This window comes from Colius striatus, chromosome 6, assembly GCF_028858725.1.
Source record: "Colius striatus isolate bColStr4 chromosome 6, bColStr4.1.hap1, whole genome shotgun sequence".
Lineage (NCBI taxonomy): Eukaryota > Metazoa > Chordata > Aves > Coliiformes > Coliidae > Colius > Colius striatus.
The window spans coordinates 40,157,166-40,174,422 of record NC_084764.1 but is presented as its reverse complement, the minus strand read 5'-3'; the positions used below and the strand labels follow the sequence as shown (position 1 = coordinate 40,174,422).

Genomic DNA, 17,257 nt, shown 5'->3' with positions numbered 1-17,257 from the left:
AGGGAGGAATTAAAACATGTCAAATAGCCCACACTGGCAGCTCTTTGCTTGCAATTAATCTTAAACTTTAACAATTCAACAGAAGTTTCAAATAAAAAAAAAAGGATACAATACCTGAAGAAGGTCACTGAGGTCAAGTAACATGTCTGTGAAGAAGTCAAGGAATATACACGCTTCTTGAATGTGACAGTGTTTCTTCATTTCATTAGCAACCCCAAAAAATGCAGAAATAAAACCAGGTTTAACTGTCAAAGAAACCAAATATGGACTAGGTACTTGGAGGTATGTCTTCTTTTAACAACTAGCATCCAGCTAACAGTTTAGCTCACCAAAAAGTCCTGCCAGCACCCACTGCATTTATTGCACAAGCTGTCTGTGTGGAGCGATGGTCTCAAAAAACATGCCAATACCTTTTTGTGACTTTCAATACTCATCATATACTGTAGTCTAAGAACAACTCGATAAGAAAAAACAACAGTGGCAAGACAGAACACTTGTATTACACTTGATTTAAGAATATAAAGGATTGTCAGTCTCCTATACCAGCTTAGGAGCCCAGGGTCCCAGAAAAACTGATGGAAGAATGAACTACGAAAACTGCAGTATTTTGTCCTCTTCTATGAGGATCTGTCCAAAGAGTTGGGAAGAGAAAGCTGCTTTGGCTAATCTCTTCTCTCACTGAGCAAATCAGCTGTTACCTTTGAGTTTTCACTCCATCATATCTTATGCTGCTCCTAAAATAATAGGTCACCATCTAGAACACATTACAGGTACATTTAGAACTCATCATAGGTAAAACCAAGCCAAAATCACTACAAGTTCTCAAGCTACAAGTTTTACTGAAAGTAGGGACACTTATGCGTAGTATTAACAGCACCTAAAAAGAAAAATAACCAAGCAGCATCAAGCTTAAGGTGCAAAGGTTGCCTTCTCACTGCTATCAAAGTAAACAACACATGCTGGATCTCCTTATCACACTCAGGTGTGGTTACAAGTTGTAAATGGGTTCCCGGTTTACCATGAAAAGGAGTGTCAAAGTAAAGTGTGTGGGAGAGAGAGAGGCAGGCAAAGAAAACATGTATGTGGGAGTGTACGTGCATTGGTGCAATGTGTTAAGGAACCCAGTATTAAACAAGCCATCCATGGATGTCAGTGTAGTTTGGTATATGGCAGTAACACAAGTATTAGCATATGCTCTTACAACTACACCAGAGTACTGTAATCCTAAATATTATTAGCCATGAAAGGAGAATAATTCAGATAACGTAATCAGTTTACACACTAACATTTGCCTCAGTAAGTATTTTTATCCTCTAGCATTTCTATCCTTAGCTTGCATTTGGAATTTTATGAATTTAGAACTCCAAATCTGTTATAAAATTCAATACATTATGTTAATATTATTTGGGGAAAGCTAATTTTAGCATTAAAAAGCACAGCATAGCTATTTAATTAGCCAAAAACTCAGCATGTCTCTGAAATAAATCCCAAATCCATTACAGATAGTACTATGCAAGACATTAAAGTAATCTTAAATATGCTAACAAAAACAATCTGTAAAATACACAGCTCAGATATCTTCACAGAGCAACACTGAATTCAATGCAACTTTCTGGTCAAAGTAGTAAGAAAGGAGAAACCGGAAAGACTTTCACAATCTATTTGCCAAGGAAACATCATAATTGTCAGCTCATCAAACAGATCCAGGAAGGAAACTACACCAATTTTATGCTTGAGGAATACTCTAGGTCTGAAAATATTCCTACCTTGTTACTGACCTGGTACTCTAGGCCTACCCTGAGACACCTTCACCACTGAGATAAACTAAAATTATCACTCATATCTGATAGATTCCATCACAATTTAGGAAAAAAACCCAAAAAAATTTAAAAGCCAGCAAGAGAAAAGCAGCTCATAGATTACCAAGGCACCAAACCAAGCAACTGAGTGGTCCTGGAGTCTGCCTGCCATCCCTTGGGAAAGAGGAGTCAGAGAGCATCAGTGCCAAACACTAATTCAGATCTTAAATGTGCTACTTTTCTAACCTAGACAGTTCAGTTACAGACATGAAATCTCTATATTAAAGTATTCTTCATCCTCCTCAAACCATTAAAAACACTTTGGGGGAAGATCTAAATTTAATAACACATTAAAAGTGCTGAGGCTTTATTACTGTAAAACAAAACAGAACCTTTTTGTCCAAGTAAGAAGAAGCAGAGCATTGCATGGGCTTATAAGACAGAAGATTAGAGCTAAGAAAACAAAGTTCACTTGCGAGGTTCAAGCAACTCTGAAGCAATTCAGAGCTAAACTATAGGTACTTTAATGTACAGTTGCTTTGCTTCTTACGAGAAGTTAGTTCAAGTGTCCACTGAAAACGTAAGCAAAGGTCACAGTAAAAATGTGGCATTTCTGGATTTCATTTAAGGTAGCCCCTAGCAATCTCTCTCCCTGATTAGACATGTAGCTGCTACAGTGAAGCAAAAGCAAAGGGGAAATTTGAGTCATGCAGTAGCAATGGGTTGGCCTTCACTATGAATACTGTGAGCACAATTATCAGCAGGAAGTAGTTGTAAAAACAGGCAGTTGTTTTCAAACTCCTTTTCAGAGTTGGAACCCTTCAGGAGAACATACAAGAACAGCTGAAAGCAGCAGATAATAGTTAATATGTATTCAAAAATTATACAGTCATAAGACAAATGTTTTCTTTGAGACTGAAAGAAACAATGATGATTTTATATATAGAGACTGCTAGCACATGGAAAAGTTCTCAAAGGGATAGAAAGCTACTGATATTGTAGATATCCACATACAAAATAACTGGACATAAACACAAGGGGAATTAGGTTATAAATGCATCCAATTAAAAAAAAAGTGAAAGAGAGAGAAAAAGAAACAAGTGTTAACAGTTTCTTTGCTGTCATTCTCTAAGCTAATTTCGCCAAGGTATGCAATTGACTGTCCATCACTATAAACTTTTAAATCAAAATGAGATGAGGCTAAAGACTTTACTTCAAAAGATTTAATTCAAGAGAATCCTTTGACCAACATGATGCAAGAGGTCAGACTGAGTGGCCAGAAGGCTGCCTTTCTGCCTTTATAATCTAGTAATCCTCAGACAATGTGAGAGCACCGTGAATCACAGCAATAGTGATCTTCTTTTCAGCACCAGAGGAAAGAAAAGTTGCCGATCAAATGAACAGTATCGGAAACCTAAAATCCAAAATACCAAAGCAAGCATGCATTTGTCCTTCAGACAGACCTACATTTTACGTATTCCAGCAATCCTAAAGTATTTATATGCACCAAAACCCCCCTGGTTTTCAGTATTAACATTTACCAGGAGGTTAAACTGCCATTTGCCAAAGTTACACACAGAGGTGCAGGAATAAATTGTGGAAGATGCTTTTAAATTAACAACTATTGCTTACAATAGTATTGTTACCCCTCCTAATCTTTTTTCTTTTGTTTAAACAATAAATCTTCATTTTACTGTTTGACAATCTACACGAATCAGGAAACCTCCAGACAGACCATTTCATGTCACACAGCTGCATCAAAATTCTCCCGCTAAGTAGCACATCCTATCTGGGAGGTACAGGCACAAAAGACAAAGAGTCTAGTATTTATTGTAATTAGATTAGTTTCTGTTAAGTTATCCTCAGAACATTTTCTTTAGTTATTTTGACAAGCTTACTACAAAGTCAGTCATACTACAGGAAGAGGACTATTGCCATGGAATCATGACTGCAAGTCACTCAGCAGAAATCTAGACAACTCTAAGAGCTGTGCTGTCCACTAATGAAGCATTACACCTTTTTGCAGTTGAAACTCAAATGCTTTCTGTGTCTCACACAAACTAAAACTGAATCCATTTAATGTATAAAATATTTAAACATAAAGTCACTCTCTCGACTCAAGAACAGCAAAGCAGCCAGCTGCAAACAAAAAGCAAAGCTTAATAGGAAATATGACTGAAAAGCAAAAGACAATTTCTGAATATTTAACCAAATTTTTCTCAAGTTCTAAACAGAATTAAGTATTTATGATTTGAATGTTACAATGTTCAATGATTCTGTATAAGCTACTTAAGAGACGGGAACCTTCCAGAAGCACTTAAAATAGCAAACACATGGAGATAAGACAAAAGGGAGAGTGGACATAGAAGTGGAGTAATACCAGGGTGAAAAACTAGTAACAGCATTTCCTTGGCCGGCCCTGAACTCAATTTTCTACCTTTGAGTTCAACACACAATTCACAAACACCCTTTTCCATATTTCCATACATGAGTGATTTCTGATTACGACTTATCACGATTATCTCCGCTGCTTTACAAACTTTCACCATTTTAATTAGCAATTCATTAACACTGACTGACAGCACTAATTGTTCAAAGTAAACATTTCTCTTCTCAATAACACTGAACTAAAATGATTAGAAAATAATAACCAAACCCAATTCTTTTGTAGAAAACTCATTTGTGACGACTCTAATAGAAGCTTTGCCTTGAGGCTGAAATTCTACACGTCCAATTTCGAAAGTTTAAGTTTGCAATTTTGTATGTGCAAAGAAGTCCACATAGCACAGACTGCACTCATATACACAAATAAAAACAGCATTTAACAAATCAAGCTGGTAAGTAACAAACATCATTTGCATAAACACATCTATAGTAATGTTTAGATTAATGTATGACAAGAATTGCATTTTTTGGTCCATGAAGGTTTTTCTCCTTCTCTGCAGATAGCTGCATATCTATATTTCATAAGACTCTATTTTTCTATAGTCTGTATTCTAAAATACTCAAGGACAAAAAGCAGTGTCACACTCCTTCCCCAAGGAAATTAGGATGTTTCTCTAGCGGTTTCAGCACATGCAAGCCCTTGTCTTCACTGCTAAGGCAGAGTTAACAGCAGTAATTCAGCATCATACAACCACCTAGTCAGATTATTACAAAGAGGCAGGCATTTCGGCATGCATTCAGCCTGGCTGATTTCATGGTGTTATCTGCAAGGGTTAGAAGTGTTTCTTTCCAGCTACCCCAAGGTCTGAGTTAGCCTCTGACACCAGTTCTCCCTTTTTGTGACTGTAGACAAAATCTAGGGCAACCGGGCTGCTGACTGGCGCCACAGCCAGTTAGACTGGATGGATCCAGTGCCTGTGAGCTACATTAACCTTCAGACTCCCCAATGCACCTCACAGTTCAGTCTTTACTAAATTAATACTGTAGCTTTTCTCAATAATTGTCTTCAGAGTCATTCTCATTTAGAAGAACGGTTTCCAAAGCATGCCAGGCTGCCTGAATATGCAGTGAGCATTCAGCTCTTTTGAAAACGCTGCCCTTAGAGAACGTGGTCTTCAAAGCATTTTGGCTAGGCCGTTATTCCCACTGACTTCAAGTACATAACCTGCTTTGGGGAATATTGCAAAGTATTTTCATAATTGTATGTAAATTTATAACACAGTGCAACACAATAAAAAAACCCAACCCAAACCCAGAAACGTTTCTTGTCCCAAAACGCTCATACAGTCAACTCACTGTATTCAGAATATCAGATGGATATAATATGCAAAGAATAGCCACACTAAGCTACTGTAAGACAATCTAGTAAATAGGTTTACTTGGGAAAAGAAAATTCAGGCATGGAATGAAAATGTAAACGTGAATTTAACAGTTTTGAGAGACATGAGGTTAATCTTCAACCCGGACAATGCGACCGTGTATAAATAGGAGTTGGCTATATTCAAACAACAAAGAGTCTCCAAACAAGAGAGATCTCATTCCCTGAACAGTAAATTGAACAAATGCTGGTAAGAGAAAACAAGAGAGGTTGTTAGGAGAGGCAAAGTTTAAGGAAAAACTTAAAAGAAGAGCAGGGCTGGCAGACAAGAATGGGAGAGAGGCACTAGGAAAGGAGCAAAGATCAAGCTGCAAGGGGAAAAAACAAAAATACATAGTAAAATCCCTGCTGAAAAGATTCCCATGTCTGAAAAGAGTTCAAACACATAAGCAGGTATGAAACTGCATAAATAAATAAATAAAGATTCTGACTCTTGCACTGATAGTGAAAGAAAAGTTTCACAAAACTCAGAGGTGCAGATTTGGAAGAACAATTCAGAGATGACAATGGGGTACTGAGCACAGAAGGAACGTACGGGTTCTGAAACGTCAAGGAGCTGCCTGAGACACAGAAGGGGCAGAAACCAGATGCAGAGAAAAATCCCCCACAGAGGTGGCAAAGGAAAACCAGCACTGACACGAGCCTGACATTGATTTTTGGACAAGTCCAAATGTAAGAGTTTGGAAAGGTGCAAAAAAGAAAAGAAAAAGAAATGCAAACAAAATAGAACAATCTCAGCCAGTCTGCCCCCAGACTGGTTGGATTATGGCCCATTACCACCCCCTTCCCTGGGCTGCAACTGCTGCAGCAACATGGAAAACCAGCCTAGTGAACTGACTGAAATCAATCTTTTTTCTTCCTCTTTTTAATTTTTTGCCTGTTTTCAGCTGGGTTAACTCCCCAGTTCCCACGTAACTGCACAGACACCTGGGCTGATAGAAGGCCAGGGATGCACTGGGGGAGGGCTGAGCAGACAAGGGCAAAGCAAGATGACTTCTTTCTGAAGCTGTGCCAGCTCACACTGGCTTAAAGCATTCATCAGAACCAGAGCTTGAGACAATCTCTCAGTCACCCATCCCACCTTCTCAAATTTCTCTTTAAAGTAAGACTGTTTGCAGAGTTCTCCCCAGCTTGCTCCAAAACACAAAGACCTACCTTATCTGAAAGGGAAACCTTAAAACAAATAAGGAGTAAAAGCCTGCAGAATAAATGCTTTATAGTAAACCAAAAACCTTATAAAGCTGATAACACCTTCCTTGTTTTATGTCCACACACAGTTCCTGTGCAAAAGTTCACTCACAGCAAACACCCTGCTTTTTTTTTGAAAAGCAGCATTACAGTGATCAATTAAACCAGAACAAAAGCAAATTCTGTAGATATAGAATGTTTTACATTTTCCATGCTAGAAGCCAAGCATTACATCTTTGCTTTCATACCCATACTGAGCCTAGTGCACTGGTGTTAAGCGCTCCTCAGAGAATTATCTCCACAGACATTTGCTGGGCAGGGAGTGCAGCAGCTGCTGCACCCAGACTGGGCCATGGCTGAGCTTGCACAGGAACTCAGGCACTGCTTTCCTGCCAGTAGGAGTGAACTTGATTTATCCATGCATAGGCATTAGGTAATATCTTACACATAAAACAGTGCCACTCGTTTAGCAGAAAATTTCTGACACTAGAGCCTTTGTTTTAAGAAAAACACCACAGCTCCAAAAAAAATGAGTTGCATCCCTGCCACTCCGAGGCTGCTGACTCCATAATGGCCTTTGGTGGCATGTACAACAAGCACATGTGTTAAATTTCCCCATTCTCAAAAGCCTCTAAGAGAATCATATCAGCTTATGTCATGTTACACAATGATAGAATAAACTCTTCCCCATCAGATACCTGTAGGCACATCGCTAGAGAAACCTCTTTCATTACTTGAACTGGATACTTACCGCCATGCACCAAAGGGAGCCCTTGTACTCGGAGAGTGGACAGGTCAGGAATGTCCTTCCCCTAGTGGTGTATTCCTGTGGATCATGAAACCTCACCTTGGCAGGCAGAGGAAAATCTCCCCCACATCTCCAGCATCTGCAAACACCAGGCGTAATGGCTTCATGGATGTGACCGGCCCTCTCCTGGGCATGGACTGAGCAACGCTTTCACAAATGCTAACAAAATGTTAATTACTACTCTTGCAGTACCAAATCAAGTTGGATTAAAGACACTACAGTAACTCAGGATAACTTCCTCAATCACCTGGTTTTGTTACAGAACTTAAATGCAGCATGGAGCTGAAAACAGGGTGTTCAGGACCGGTTCATCAGCGGTGCTTGGGAAGCAGGACAGGCCAACACTTTTACACCAGCTGAACTCCTCAAAGCTGTCTGGTTTAGTCATTTGCAATACAATAAACAGGAAAAGTTGGAGCTGAACTGATGTGCTGCACTGATGGGTTGAAAAAGTCTCAACTCATGCTTTCACTTTAGGTAATGCCTATATTAATATATAAAAGATTTCTCCATATTCACTGTAGAAAAAAAACCTCCATAAGTTATAACAGCAGCAAGGTACACGGGATTTTCATTTTACCTTTAATAAAGACAGCTACATTTTCTAAACTGGGTTTGCCTTATGGTTCATAAGTAGCAGCTTGTCCCAAATGAGTTACTTATAAAGCATTTTACCAAATTTAGAGTAATTCATCTTGCACAGGCAATGCTCTAGAGTACCACTGCAAGAGAGTTAAAAGGTGGTTTATTTAGCAGAATGGGAGTACAAAACTCGCCTTATCACCTTGGACAGTTGTCCAAGTAACTTGGGATATGGTGACAGACAGAAGCAACTGAGTTAGCATGTTTGAATTTACCAACCTGTGGATAAGAAACAATCATGTTTTCTCCTTCACAACAATGCACAAAGGAGAGGTTACCTTTAGCTGTCACTGGTAGGGTGAGAAGATACCTTCACTTCCCGAGAGCCCAACTGAAGACAGAAAGACAGACAGAAGAACTGCAATAGCTCTTCTAACTTTGAAACTATCAAATATCAATTTTAAACACCTTTCAGGGCTAGACAGAAGTGATACATCACACTTCAAAATGGATGCCATTCTCAACATGACACATTCTCCTTCAAGGACATAATATACTGGACTTTAGTGTACACATTTATGTCCTGAAAATTTGCCCCAATAAAAAGATTCAACTTGGTCCTTGAACAAGTATAATACAGCAGGTGGAAGGAGGAGTTTATATGGCGTGGAAGAAAGACAACACATCTGAGATTTTTAAGGTAGCTAACTTTTCAGAGTTCAATTACAGGACTAAATCTTTGAGATTATCTATTAGCAAGGAAAATAGTCACAGGTATTTGATATACTGTGCATTTTATCTACATGAAAGGATGGGAAATAAATGCTTCCCTTTTGGAATCAGTTTTTCACCAGAAACTGAAAGGTATGGCCCAGAGGGACTCTAGGCTGTGCCTCAGGACACTGGGTTTCTGTTTCCATTTTTGCCACTGCCCCACAAAACAAAAATCATCCTTTTCTATTGTGTTTTTATGATGAAGACAATTGTTTCCCCTTCCTCAGTAAAATCCTCTGAATTCTTCCGATTATCTTACTATTATGATACATATTTTGACTTTGGGGTTCCCAAGTCTCTCCAAAGGGTCCAAGAAATAAGCTTTCAAATGTATTTCAGCTGCAATTTCCCAGTAGGCAAATAACTTTATGGTCAACAATTATTTTTCAGATGATCTCCCTGCCTTTGAAAGACTCAAGCTACTCCCTGTCTTAATGCAACACCCTGATCTAACTAGTGGGCTTACAATACGCAAATACAGACACATTTGTCCCCCTGTCCAAAATGTGCAAAAAGGGCTTAAGAGCTAAGTGACATCCTGAGCTCCTTATAACAAAAATATATGCAATGCATATCACAGATTCAGTCCTTCCTTTCAAGTATGCCAGTCTTAATTTTCATGCTTTATTATCCCAAACACATAGCTAATAAGCTCCTATACCAGCTTTAAAACCAGTTTAATGTTTAATTTTATTTTGCACCAATTTGCATTAAAATTACTTTGTAAATACACGTTATCTGTTCTTAAGAGTTAAAAAAGATGAAGTGTCAAGTCCTCCATTCTCAGTTACTCATCTTTATAAAGAGATCTTGAAAGAGCAAAAGGAAAAACCTCTATTGGGACCAGTCTTTTGGGGGAAGTGGAGGGAGGAGGGGGCTGGACTACATGTACTGAACATGTTCATACATCCTACTGAAAAGTCAGGTCTTCAGTAAGCAATCTGCTGCAACTCTCCACTTGTCACAGATGCTGTCATTCTGTTGGCACTACTGCCAATATTTGCTTAAGTAGGAACTCCCAAGGAATAGCAAGACAATGCTGCACAGCATCAGCTAGCGAACACACTAAAGTTAATTTACTTGCAAATGGCATTTGTTCTTAAAAGTTAATGACCTTCATTCAATGGTTTTAATTGAGATGGAAAACGAGGAATATTTTCCTGAAGTGTCATTTTAAACTTTTTCCCCTGACTTATCTTCTTTTGAATGCCATAGCAATGGCAAGCACTTATCTCAAGTCTCTCTTACAGCACAGAGACTGCTCTTTCATTATCAGTTTTTAAGAAGCTGTAAACTTATCTCAGCTGCAGGAATTCTTCATGAGAGAAAGAAAGAAAAAATATCAGTAATGATGTACATATCATCTGCCTCTGGGAAATAAAAACTGCCAGTGATATGCTGGGAAAGATCTCCTTAGACTCCTTTCACACAGCCTTGCAGCAGTTGTATTGTAACCTAGCAGTGTAATTTGAAATAACATTCTACAGCTCGCTGATGGCAAGCTCCTAAAATACAGCTCTGCTCCAAACAACAACCAAGAATGCTATTGTGGGTCTCATGTTTACAGCTGCTCACTGACTGTGTCGTATTTGCAAAGCTTTCAAGAAGAAGGATAACTTTTTTCCTCATCACTCGAGACTTACAAACTCAGCCGAGGATTCTCATCACAAGCTCAGTACAACAGCAGAGCCACTAAAACTGCAGAACTCTATCTTCTTCATAATTTTAGCCAAAATTTCCAAGGGATTTAGTCAATAATATTGGAAAAGTATATGCCAGGGCCTTACCAAAAAAAAAAAACCAGGAGAATGTAGAACAGGACTCCTACGTTGTGGGAGGCAACAGTATAGGGTATAGATGCACAGGAGACAAATATATCTACATTGTATCACTGCCTTGATGAGCAAGTCATTTTGCTTCCCTTCTGTGCCTTAGTTTCTTCAATCAGAAGATGAGGATTTTAATACTGATCTCCTCCACAAAATGCTATAAATTCTATACCAGGGACTCTCAGCTAGGAGGAATCAAACTAGAGTTACAGTCCTGGTGCCAGGACTGTTTAAGTATGAGGTCAATATAATCATATATAACAAACACAATGGTAGAAAAAGTAAAGAAACACACAGAAACAAATATGAGAGAAAGAAGCTAAACTACATATACACACCCTTCCAATTCACCTACAAAACCTCCCACTTGTGTGCCCCACAATTCTTGCCTTTCACATTGCACAGCAACAACAACTTCAAAAGGAGAACTGTCAGGGTTCAGGCCTGACTACCTTCTCAGCTTTTAATCTCCCTTATGGAAGCAAATCTGGGTTTTCTGCAAGTCAGGAAGAGGCTTTAGTCACCAGCCCTAGACAAAAAAAAAAGCAAACAAAACCAAACCACCAAGAATCAACCAACAAACTAAAAAGAATCAACGAGCACCTGTCATTGTGTCATCCCTCAGAAGACAGATCACTCGGGACTCTGAGCAAAGAGAAATTCTCCATACAGAGCACCAGCCAAACACTTAAACCCTGAGCGGCAAGACAGTTCAGCTGCACCCCTGAGCAAACTGTAACCTATCCATCAGCTTTACGAGGCATCCGAAGCAACACAGGCTTCAGGGGAAACTGGCACCACAGTGGATGCATCTTATCTTGACACCAGCAAAGCTGCAGATGTGGTCTGCCATGGTGTTCTTAAAGCCAAATGGTTGAGACATCACAGTTTGGCTAGCTGGCCTACAAGGTAAGCATAAAATTGGCTGGGCTGCCAAGTTTGAAGAGCTGTGATTAACAGTTTAAAGTGAAACTAGCAGACAGTTACTGCAGGCTTCCCTGGGGGCAACACTGACTTGACTAGGAGTGAGACAGGGCAGGAGGCACCCTAGGCAAGAATGCAGATGACACCAAGCTGGGGGAGTAGAAGGTGGGGCTGCTGTTCAGAGGGATCTTAGTAAGTTGGAAAACTAGGCTGACAGGAGCTGCATCTGTCTTTGAACTTCCTGAAAAGCCTCACACCTGAAACAGAGTAATCCCTTGCTATGATACACACTGAAGCCACCAGCGAAGGAACAGCTTGCACAAAGAGGAGATGAAGATCCCTTCATCTCCTGGATGGACAAGCTGAGCAGGAGTCAGCAGCATGCTCTCACGTCAAGAGAGGCCAAACGCGTACTAAGGTGTATTAGCAGAAGTAAAAGGGCACCCAGCGGTTGGGGGAAGTGGTTATTCACCTCTATTCACTACCTACAAGGCTGCATCTGGAAAGTCACGTTCAGGTCGAGGTTCTTAAGTACAACACCAGTACTCTGGAGTGATCACAGCAATGGAGATGGCTGAAGGGATGTGTTACACAAGGAAAAGCTGAGAAAACTGGACTGGTTCAGCCCAGTCCAGAGAAGAAAAGGCTTTAGGAGAGATCTAATGCTGTTTTAGCTACTTAATGAGGGGGTATAGAGAATATTAAAGGTAAATTCTTCTCAGACACACAGAGACAGAACAAAAGGCAGCAGATGCAAGCTGCAGCAAGAGAAAATCTGACCAGATATTATGAAAAAAATAAACCTTTGCCATTAGGGTAGTAAAATCCAGAGACAGCAGGATGTCCATTGACACAAACACTCAACCAGAGTAAGCCTTCAGCAACCTACTGAGGATGTGAGTGAGGAACTGAAGAAATGACCTCCAGATGCCCCTTCCAATCTGAATTACTCTACAATCCCACATAGGCCACAGATATTCTAGGTGGTTTCCTGCATATTCCAACACCTTCAGGTATTTTCCTATTCAGACCACATCCCTGACCGCTAGAGAGCTAGTGGAAAATGTTCTGTGCTCTTTCCTCCCATCCTAGAACCTGTCAGCAGGAAGGACTGATGTGATGAAGCACTTAGGTCAAGCTACGTTTTCTTGCAGCTTCTTTTTTTGATGCTGTCCTGATGCTCTGAATACTCTCAGCCAATGATCTCCTGATTGTGCTCCCAACTTCTCCAGTTGCTCAAGGAGGAAAGTGACCAGTTCACAGCTCTGCAGGGAAAACTGCCAACATTATCAGCAAAAAACAAGGACTGGAGCATTCTCTTGTTGCATCACTGAACAATTATGAGAAACAGTTGGGACACTGAAGCCACTGAAGTTGCTTTCTTCTGCCACAGTAAGAGCTTAAAGTCTAGGTGGAAGATAATAAATATTAAACTGTACATTGATGGAAATATTTTTCAGCTGAAAAATTATAATCTGAATATGTGCCGGAAATAATTATTGGCAATGATCTGGGTCCTCCAGATGTGACAAGAATGCAGCGATTTAGGAGGCCCTTTGAGACAGCAGCACAGATGCAGTGCATCTGTTGCATTCTCTAGAAGACCGATCCTTTAAGGACCAGAAATTTTCAGACAGAAAAGAAAATTCAACTTAGATTCTGCAGAAGTTAACAAAACTCATGTGGGAAAACCAAACTTCTAGCTCCAGCTAAGTACAGAACAGAGGGTTCTCTGATTTCAGGCTCCAACTGAGACACAGCAGCTAAAACCTCAAGATGTTTCTTTGAAAGAAGACTTCTTCAGTAATGAATTACAATTATTTTACATTACTTTCTTCATTTCCCTGGAGATCAAGGATGGTCTGCCAGTGGTTTCAATGGCAAACTTCAAAAAAAATATTCTCAAGTCAGACAGCCCAGCTCTTTTGCCTAACAGGAAAAGTCACAGAAAAGCATCTATAATCTCATAACCTTTGGAGCTGAATAGGCAGAACTTCATTACTCTGAAGCCATGGCTTCATTACGGGGAAAAAAAACCCCAAAGTGTATTTTTAACGCAAGTTAGCTAGAAGGGGACAAAATCTTTGCAAAACAAGGACACTGTGGTGCTCCCAGGATCTAGCAAGTTCAGGTAATCTCTTGATTTTTCTGCTAACTCGAAACACCAGCTCTTTGTTTGCCCTAGAATTGTGCCACACATTGCAGTACCTGAAATGACAATAACAACTTTGTTTCACCTTGGAAACTGCAAGGCCAAAAGGCTCTCTGTAAGCACAATAAAAAGTTTAAAGGACCAATTACAGAAGGGAAAATACTGTAAAACAGATAAGGTGAGAAACTCTCCTGACAATAAGGCAGAGGCGGTGTTTGGAGTTCTGGTTTTTATGCAAAAAAAAAGACTTTCACATGTCAGTAAGTACATGTCATGTTGCTGAATATGTATTTTTATGTATTGTATTATGTATTTTTACCACACAGTTTTCTCTTCATAGTAAAAAGATTATAGCATATTATGAGTTAGACACAATTTTTTCATCCCCACTAAAAGGATTTCTTTTTCAGTCTGTAAATCTTCCCCCCTTTCAAAACTTGCTTTCAATTAGGAGTAGTTCATATACAGTAACATAAAATATCTTGTTCACCTTTCTTCCCTGCTTACCAGTACAAAATGAATCCGAGCACTCTGATTTCTACTCCCTGTCAAGGCATAAGCTAAGGCTTTATTTTTGGCAGACAAGCTGCTCCTTCACTGAAGAAACAGTTATGTATCTCCATTTAAAAATACTGATTAGTAAATCTCATAGCACTTTACCAACAGATGCAGTCAAAACAACACCGAGACTACCGTGTTTCTCCCAAACTGGAAGGATGTTGAAAACTTATATGATTCACTTACAGCTGATATAAAGATGAGAGCCCCATAATTTATGTTTTATTGTCAAATGTTTAAAGGATTAAATCTAAATAAAATACACAATACATAAGCTTCAAAGCACACATTATCTCCAACATCTTATTTCCAATTACCAAGTCAAAATAAAGAAAGCGTAGGGAACATTTGGCTTCCAAAACAGAGCTCTGGAAGAAATCAGGATTTTGGTTGGTTTGTGTCTCTTTTAAGGCTGCTGTTTTCCTAAACTGCTGAAATGGGATAAAATTGAAAGTTTATTCGCTCTCTCTCCAAAGGGGGAAAAATAGCAGACATACCACCATGTGATTGAGTATTACATCATCCACACTTACAACAATACTAAGCCAATCTGGCAGTTAAACTTAAAAAACATTTTCTATTGCCTTTGAGGAAGGACATGGACTTGCCATAAAGGCAGGCTAACAGTGAAAAGGTTAGAAAAGGCTCAGCTCTCCCTTTCACTTCGTATGAGATGCTGAGAATCTTTCCTGAGAAGCACTTCCAGTATGAAGTATGTGTATGAAGACTGTCACGCAAAAAAATCCTAGTGACAAACACCTGAAGGAATAAGACAGCTCTGGAGAAGTTTTTAGTGATTTTTAAAAGGCTTATACTTTATTAGGATGTGTTAAACCATTATCAGGACCACCTTCAAGATATTTAGAATCACAGAATAAACTCTGTTTATCCAAATGAAGTTTGAAAGGTAATATTCTTCCTCTGATATACCTCCACTGTGTTCTTAAAACATCAAAAAGTGCAAGACAAAAAAGGCTGCGTAAGACTTAAGAATACAATGGAAGTGGATATCATTTTAGAAGATGTCAAGCTGAAATAATATTTGCAGATAGCAAGCACATAAATGCTTATATGTCTCAACACACTGGCTTTTATTAACCCTATTTTGCATTACTGATCCTAATTAAACCACTTAATAATATGAATTTATCTTCCAAGGCATCATTCTTACAACATTAAAATGCAAATACGCAATCTCCTAAATCATTTTAATGAAGAAGAGCATTTAATTTTCTAATTGACTTCTAAAGTATTAAATTGCAGAAAAAATAGTGATGACTACAACCAGAAATATTTTTCAGTGACCGGATCAAAAATATCAACCAGAATTGATCATGTTTCTATGATTCTATGTTTGCTACCAGGATTTACTTAAACAAAGCACCTGGTAACATGTTTTTTCTTCGCCTCTCTTGTCCTTTTTTTCTTTTCTTAACGGGGGGGGGGGGTGGGCACGCAGGGAAGGAAGGGGAAGCATCTCCTCCACATCCCACACCACATCCAGCATATCCTCTGACAAAAGCAAGAATGTGCTACACAATGACTGGCTCTACCACACTGTTTTTCATTTAGCTGGTGTTTGCAACATATTAGCTCCCATCAGGTCAAAACACCACCCAGTTACAAAGCTGCTTTTGCTGACATCAGCACCAAAATTCTGATGCAGAGATAAAACTTCTGAATTAAGCAGAAAGCCAACCTAATCATTTCCTCCTTCAAACAAGCTTTAAGAAGATTGTTAAATATTTATTTTCACAAGCATGCAAGGATTGCTGAAGGTCACAGACATGAGAGGTGTGATCCCCTTCCTTATCGTCCCTCCTTTGTATTTATTTCACTGGAAAGAGGCCTCTCTGCCATCACGTTTCCCTCCCCTCATCCATCACTCAGAACTTGTCCTGCTTTCATTCCCCTCATTAGTTCCCATGTCTCTGCCACCACGTTTCAAAGCATCACCCCCTCTCAGTGCTGCTGGCAAGCGAGGGCTGTGCTTCTTATTTTTACCCTGCTATTACTGATACCTCTCTGCAGCTCTTGCTCCCTGCTTCTGTTCCTTTCCTTGCTGTGCCTTTACCGTGAGAATGTCCCACCAGAAACATTCACAAACCCCAAACTGAAATCTAATTACTAAGAGGACAGACCATGTAATCAATCTGTTTAATTATTATTTTTATGCATGCAATAACCGGCCACTATTACATGCATTAAAAAATCTGCCCGATGCTTCTGCTCTAAGTTATTTCTGTGTTACACAAGGCCAGACATGGCAAGGGAGCACAGGTCTGCCAAACAATAAACACTTCTTCTACCTGCCCATAATGACATTCACACCCACAGTGTCAAAGGCTTCAGTGGACCTAATCCAAAAGCCTACACAGTTCAGCCTTTCAAAGAGGGACCGTGTTGCCTGTTTCTTCTCCCGAGACAAAAAAGGCAAAGGATCTCCAAAATTAAAACAATCTAGGGGCAACAGCTCTACTGAGCACAAATCCCATGGTTTTCAGCAGGTTTAAGTATCACAAGCTTTGAAACAGAACTGTCCAGAGAGAGATTTGAAACACGCTGCTCTGTAAAGCAAAAAAGCACCTCTGTGCTCAAATTTCAGAATAGGATTATTTCAATATTCATTACTCAAAATTTCCCTTAAATGAGGAAAATTAACAACAAAGACATCAAAACCAGCCAAAATCTGTAATCTTGATAGGCCATCTTGTGACCCTGCACCCCTCTCTGTGTCTGCAGGTACTTTGTTTAATGCTGCATTATGGAAAAGTTGACAATTTGAGCCACCTGCTGAGTACCAACATCCTGAGGGGAAAA

General features: G+C 39.4%; 1 protein-coding gene across 1 annotated transcript in view; it reads right to left on the bottom strand.

Annotated features, from left to right (window-relative positions):
- BRF1 (BRF1 RNA polymerase III transcription initiation factor subunit) overlaps positions 1 to 17,257 on the bottom strand; it is a 173,814-nt gene that overhangs the window by 106,523 nt on the left and 50,034 nt on the right. The window contains exon 4 of the mRNA XM_061998945.1: positions 115 to 146. Coding sequence (XP_061854929.1) covers positions 115 to 146 — 32 coding nt within the window. The remainder of the gene's footprint in view (positions 1 to 114; positions 147 to 17,257) is intronic.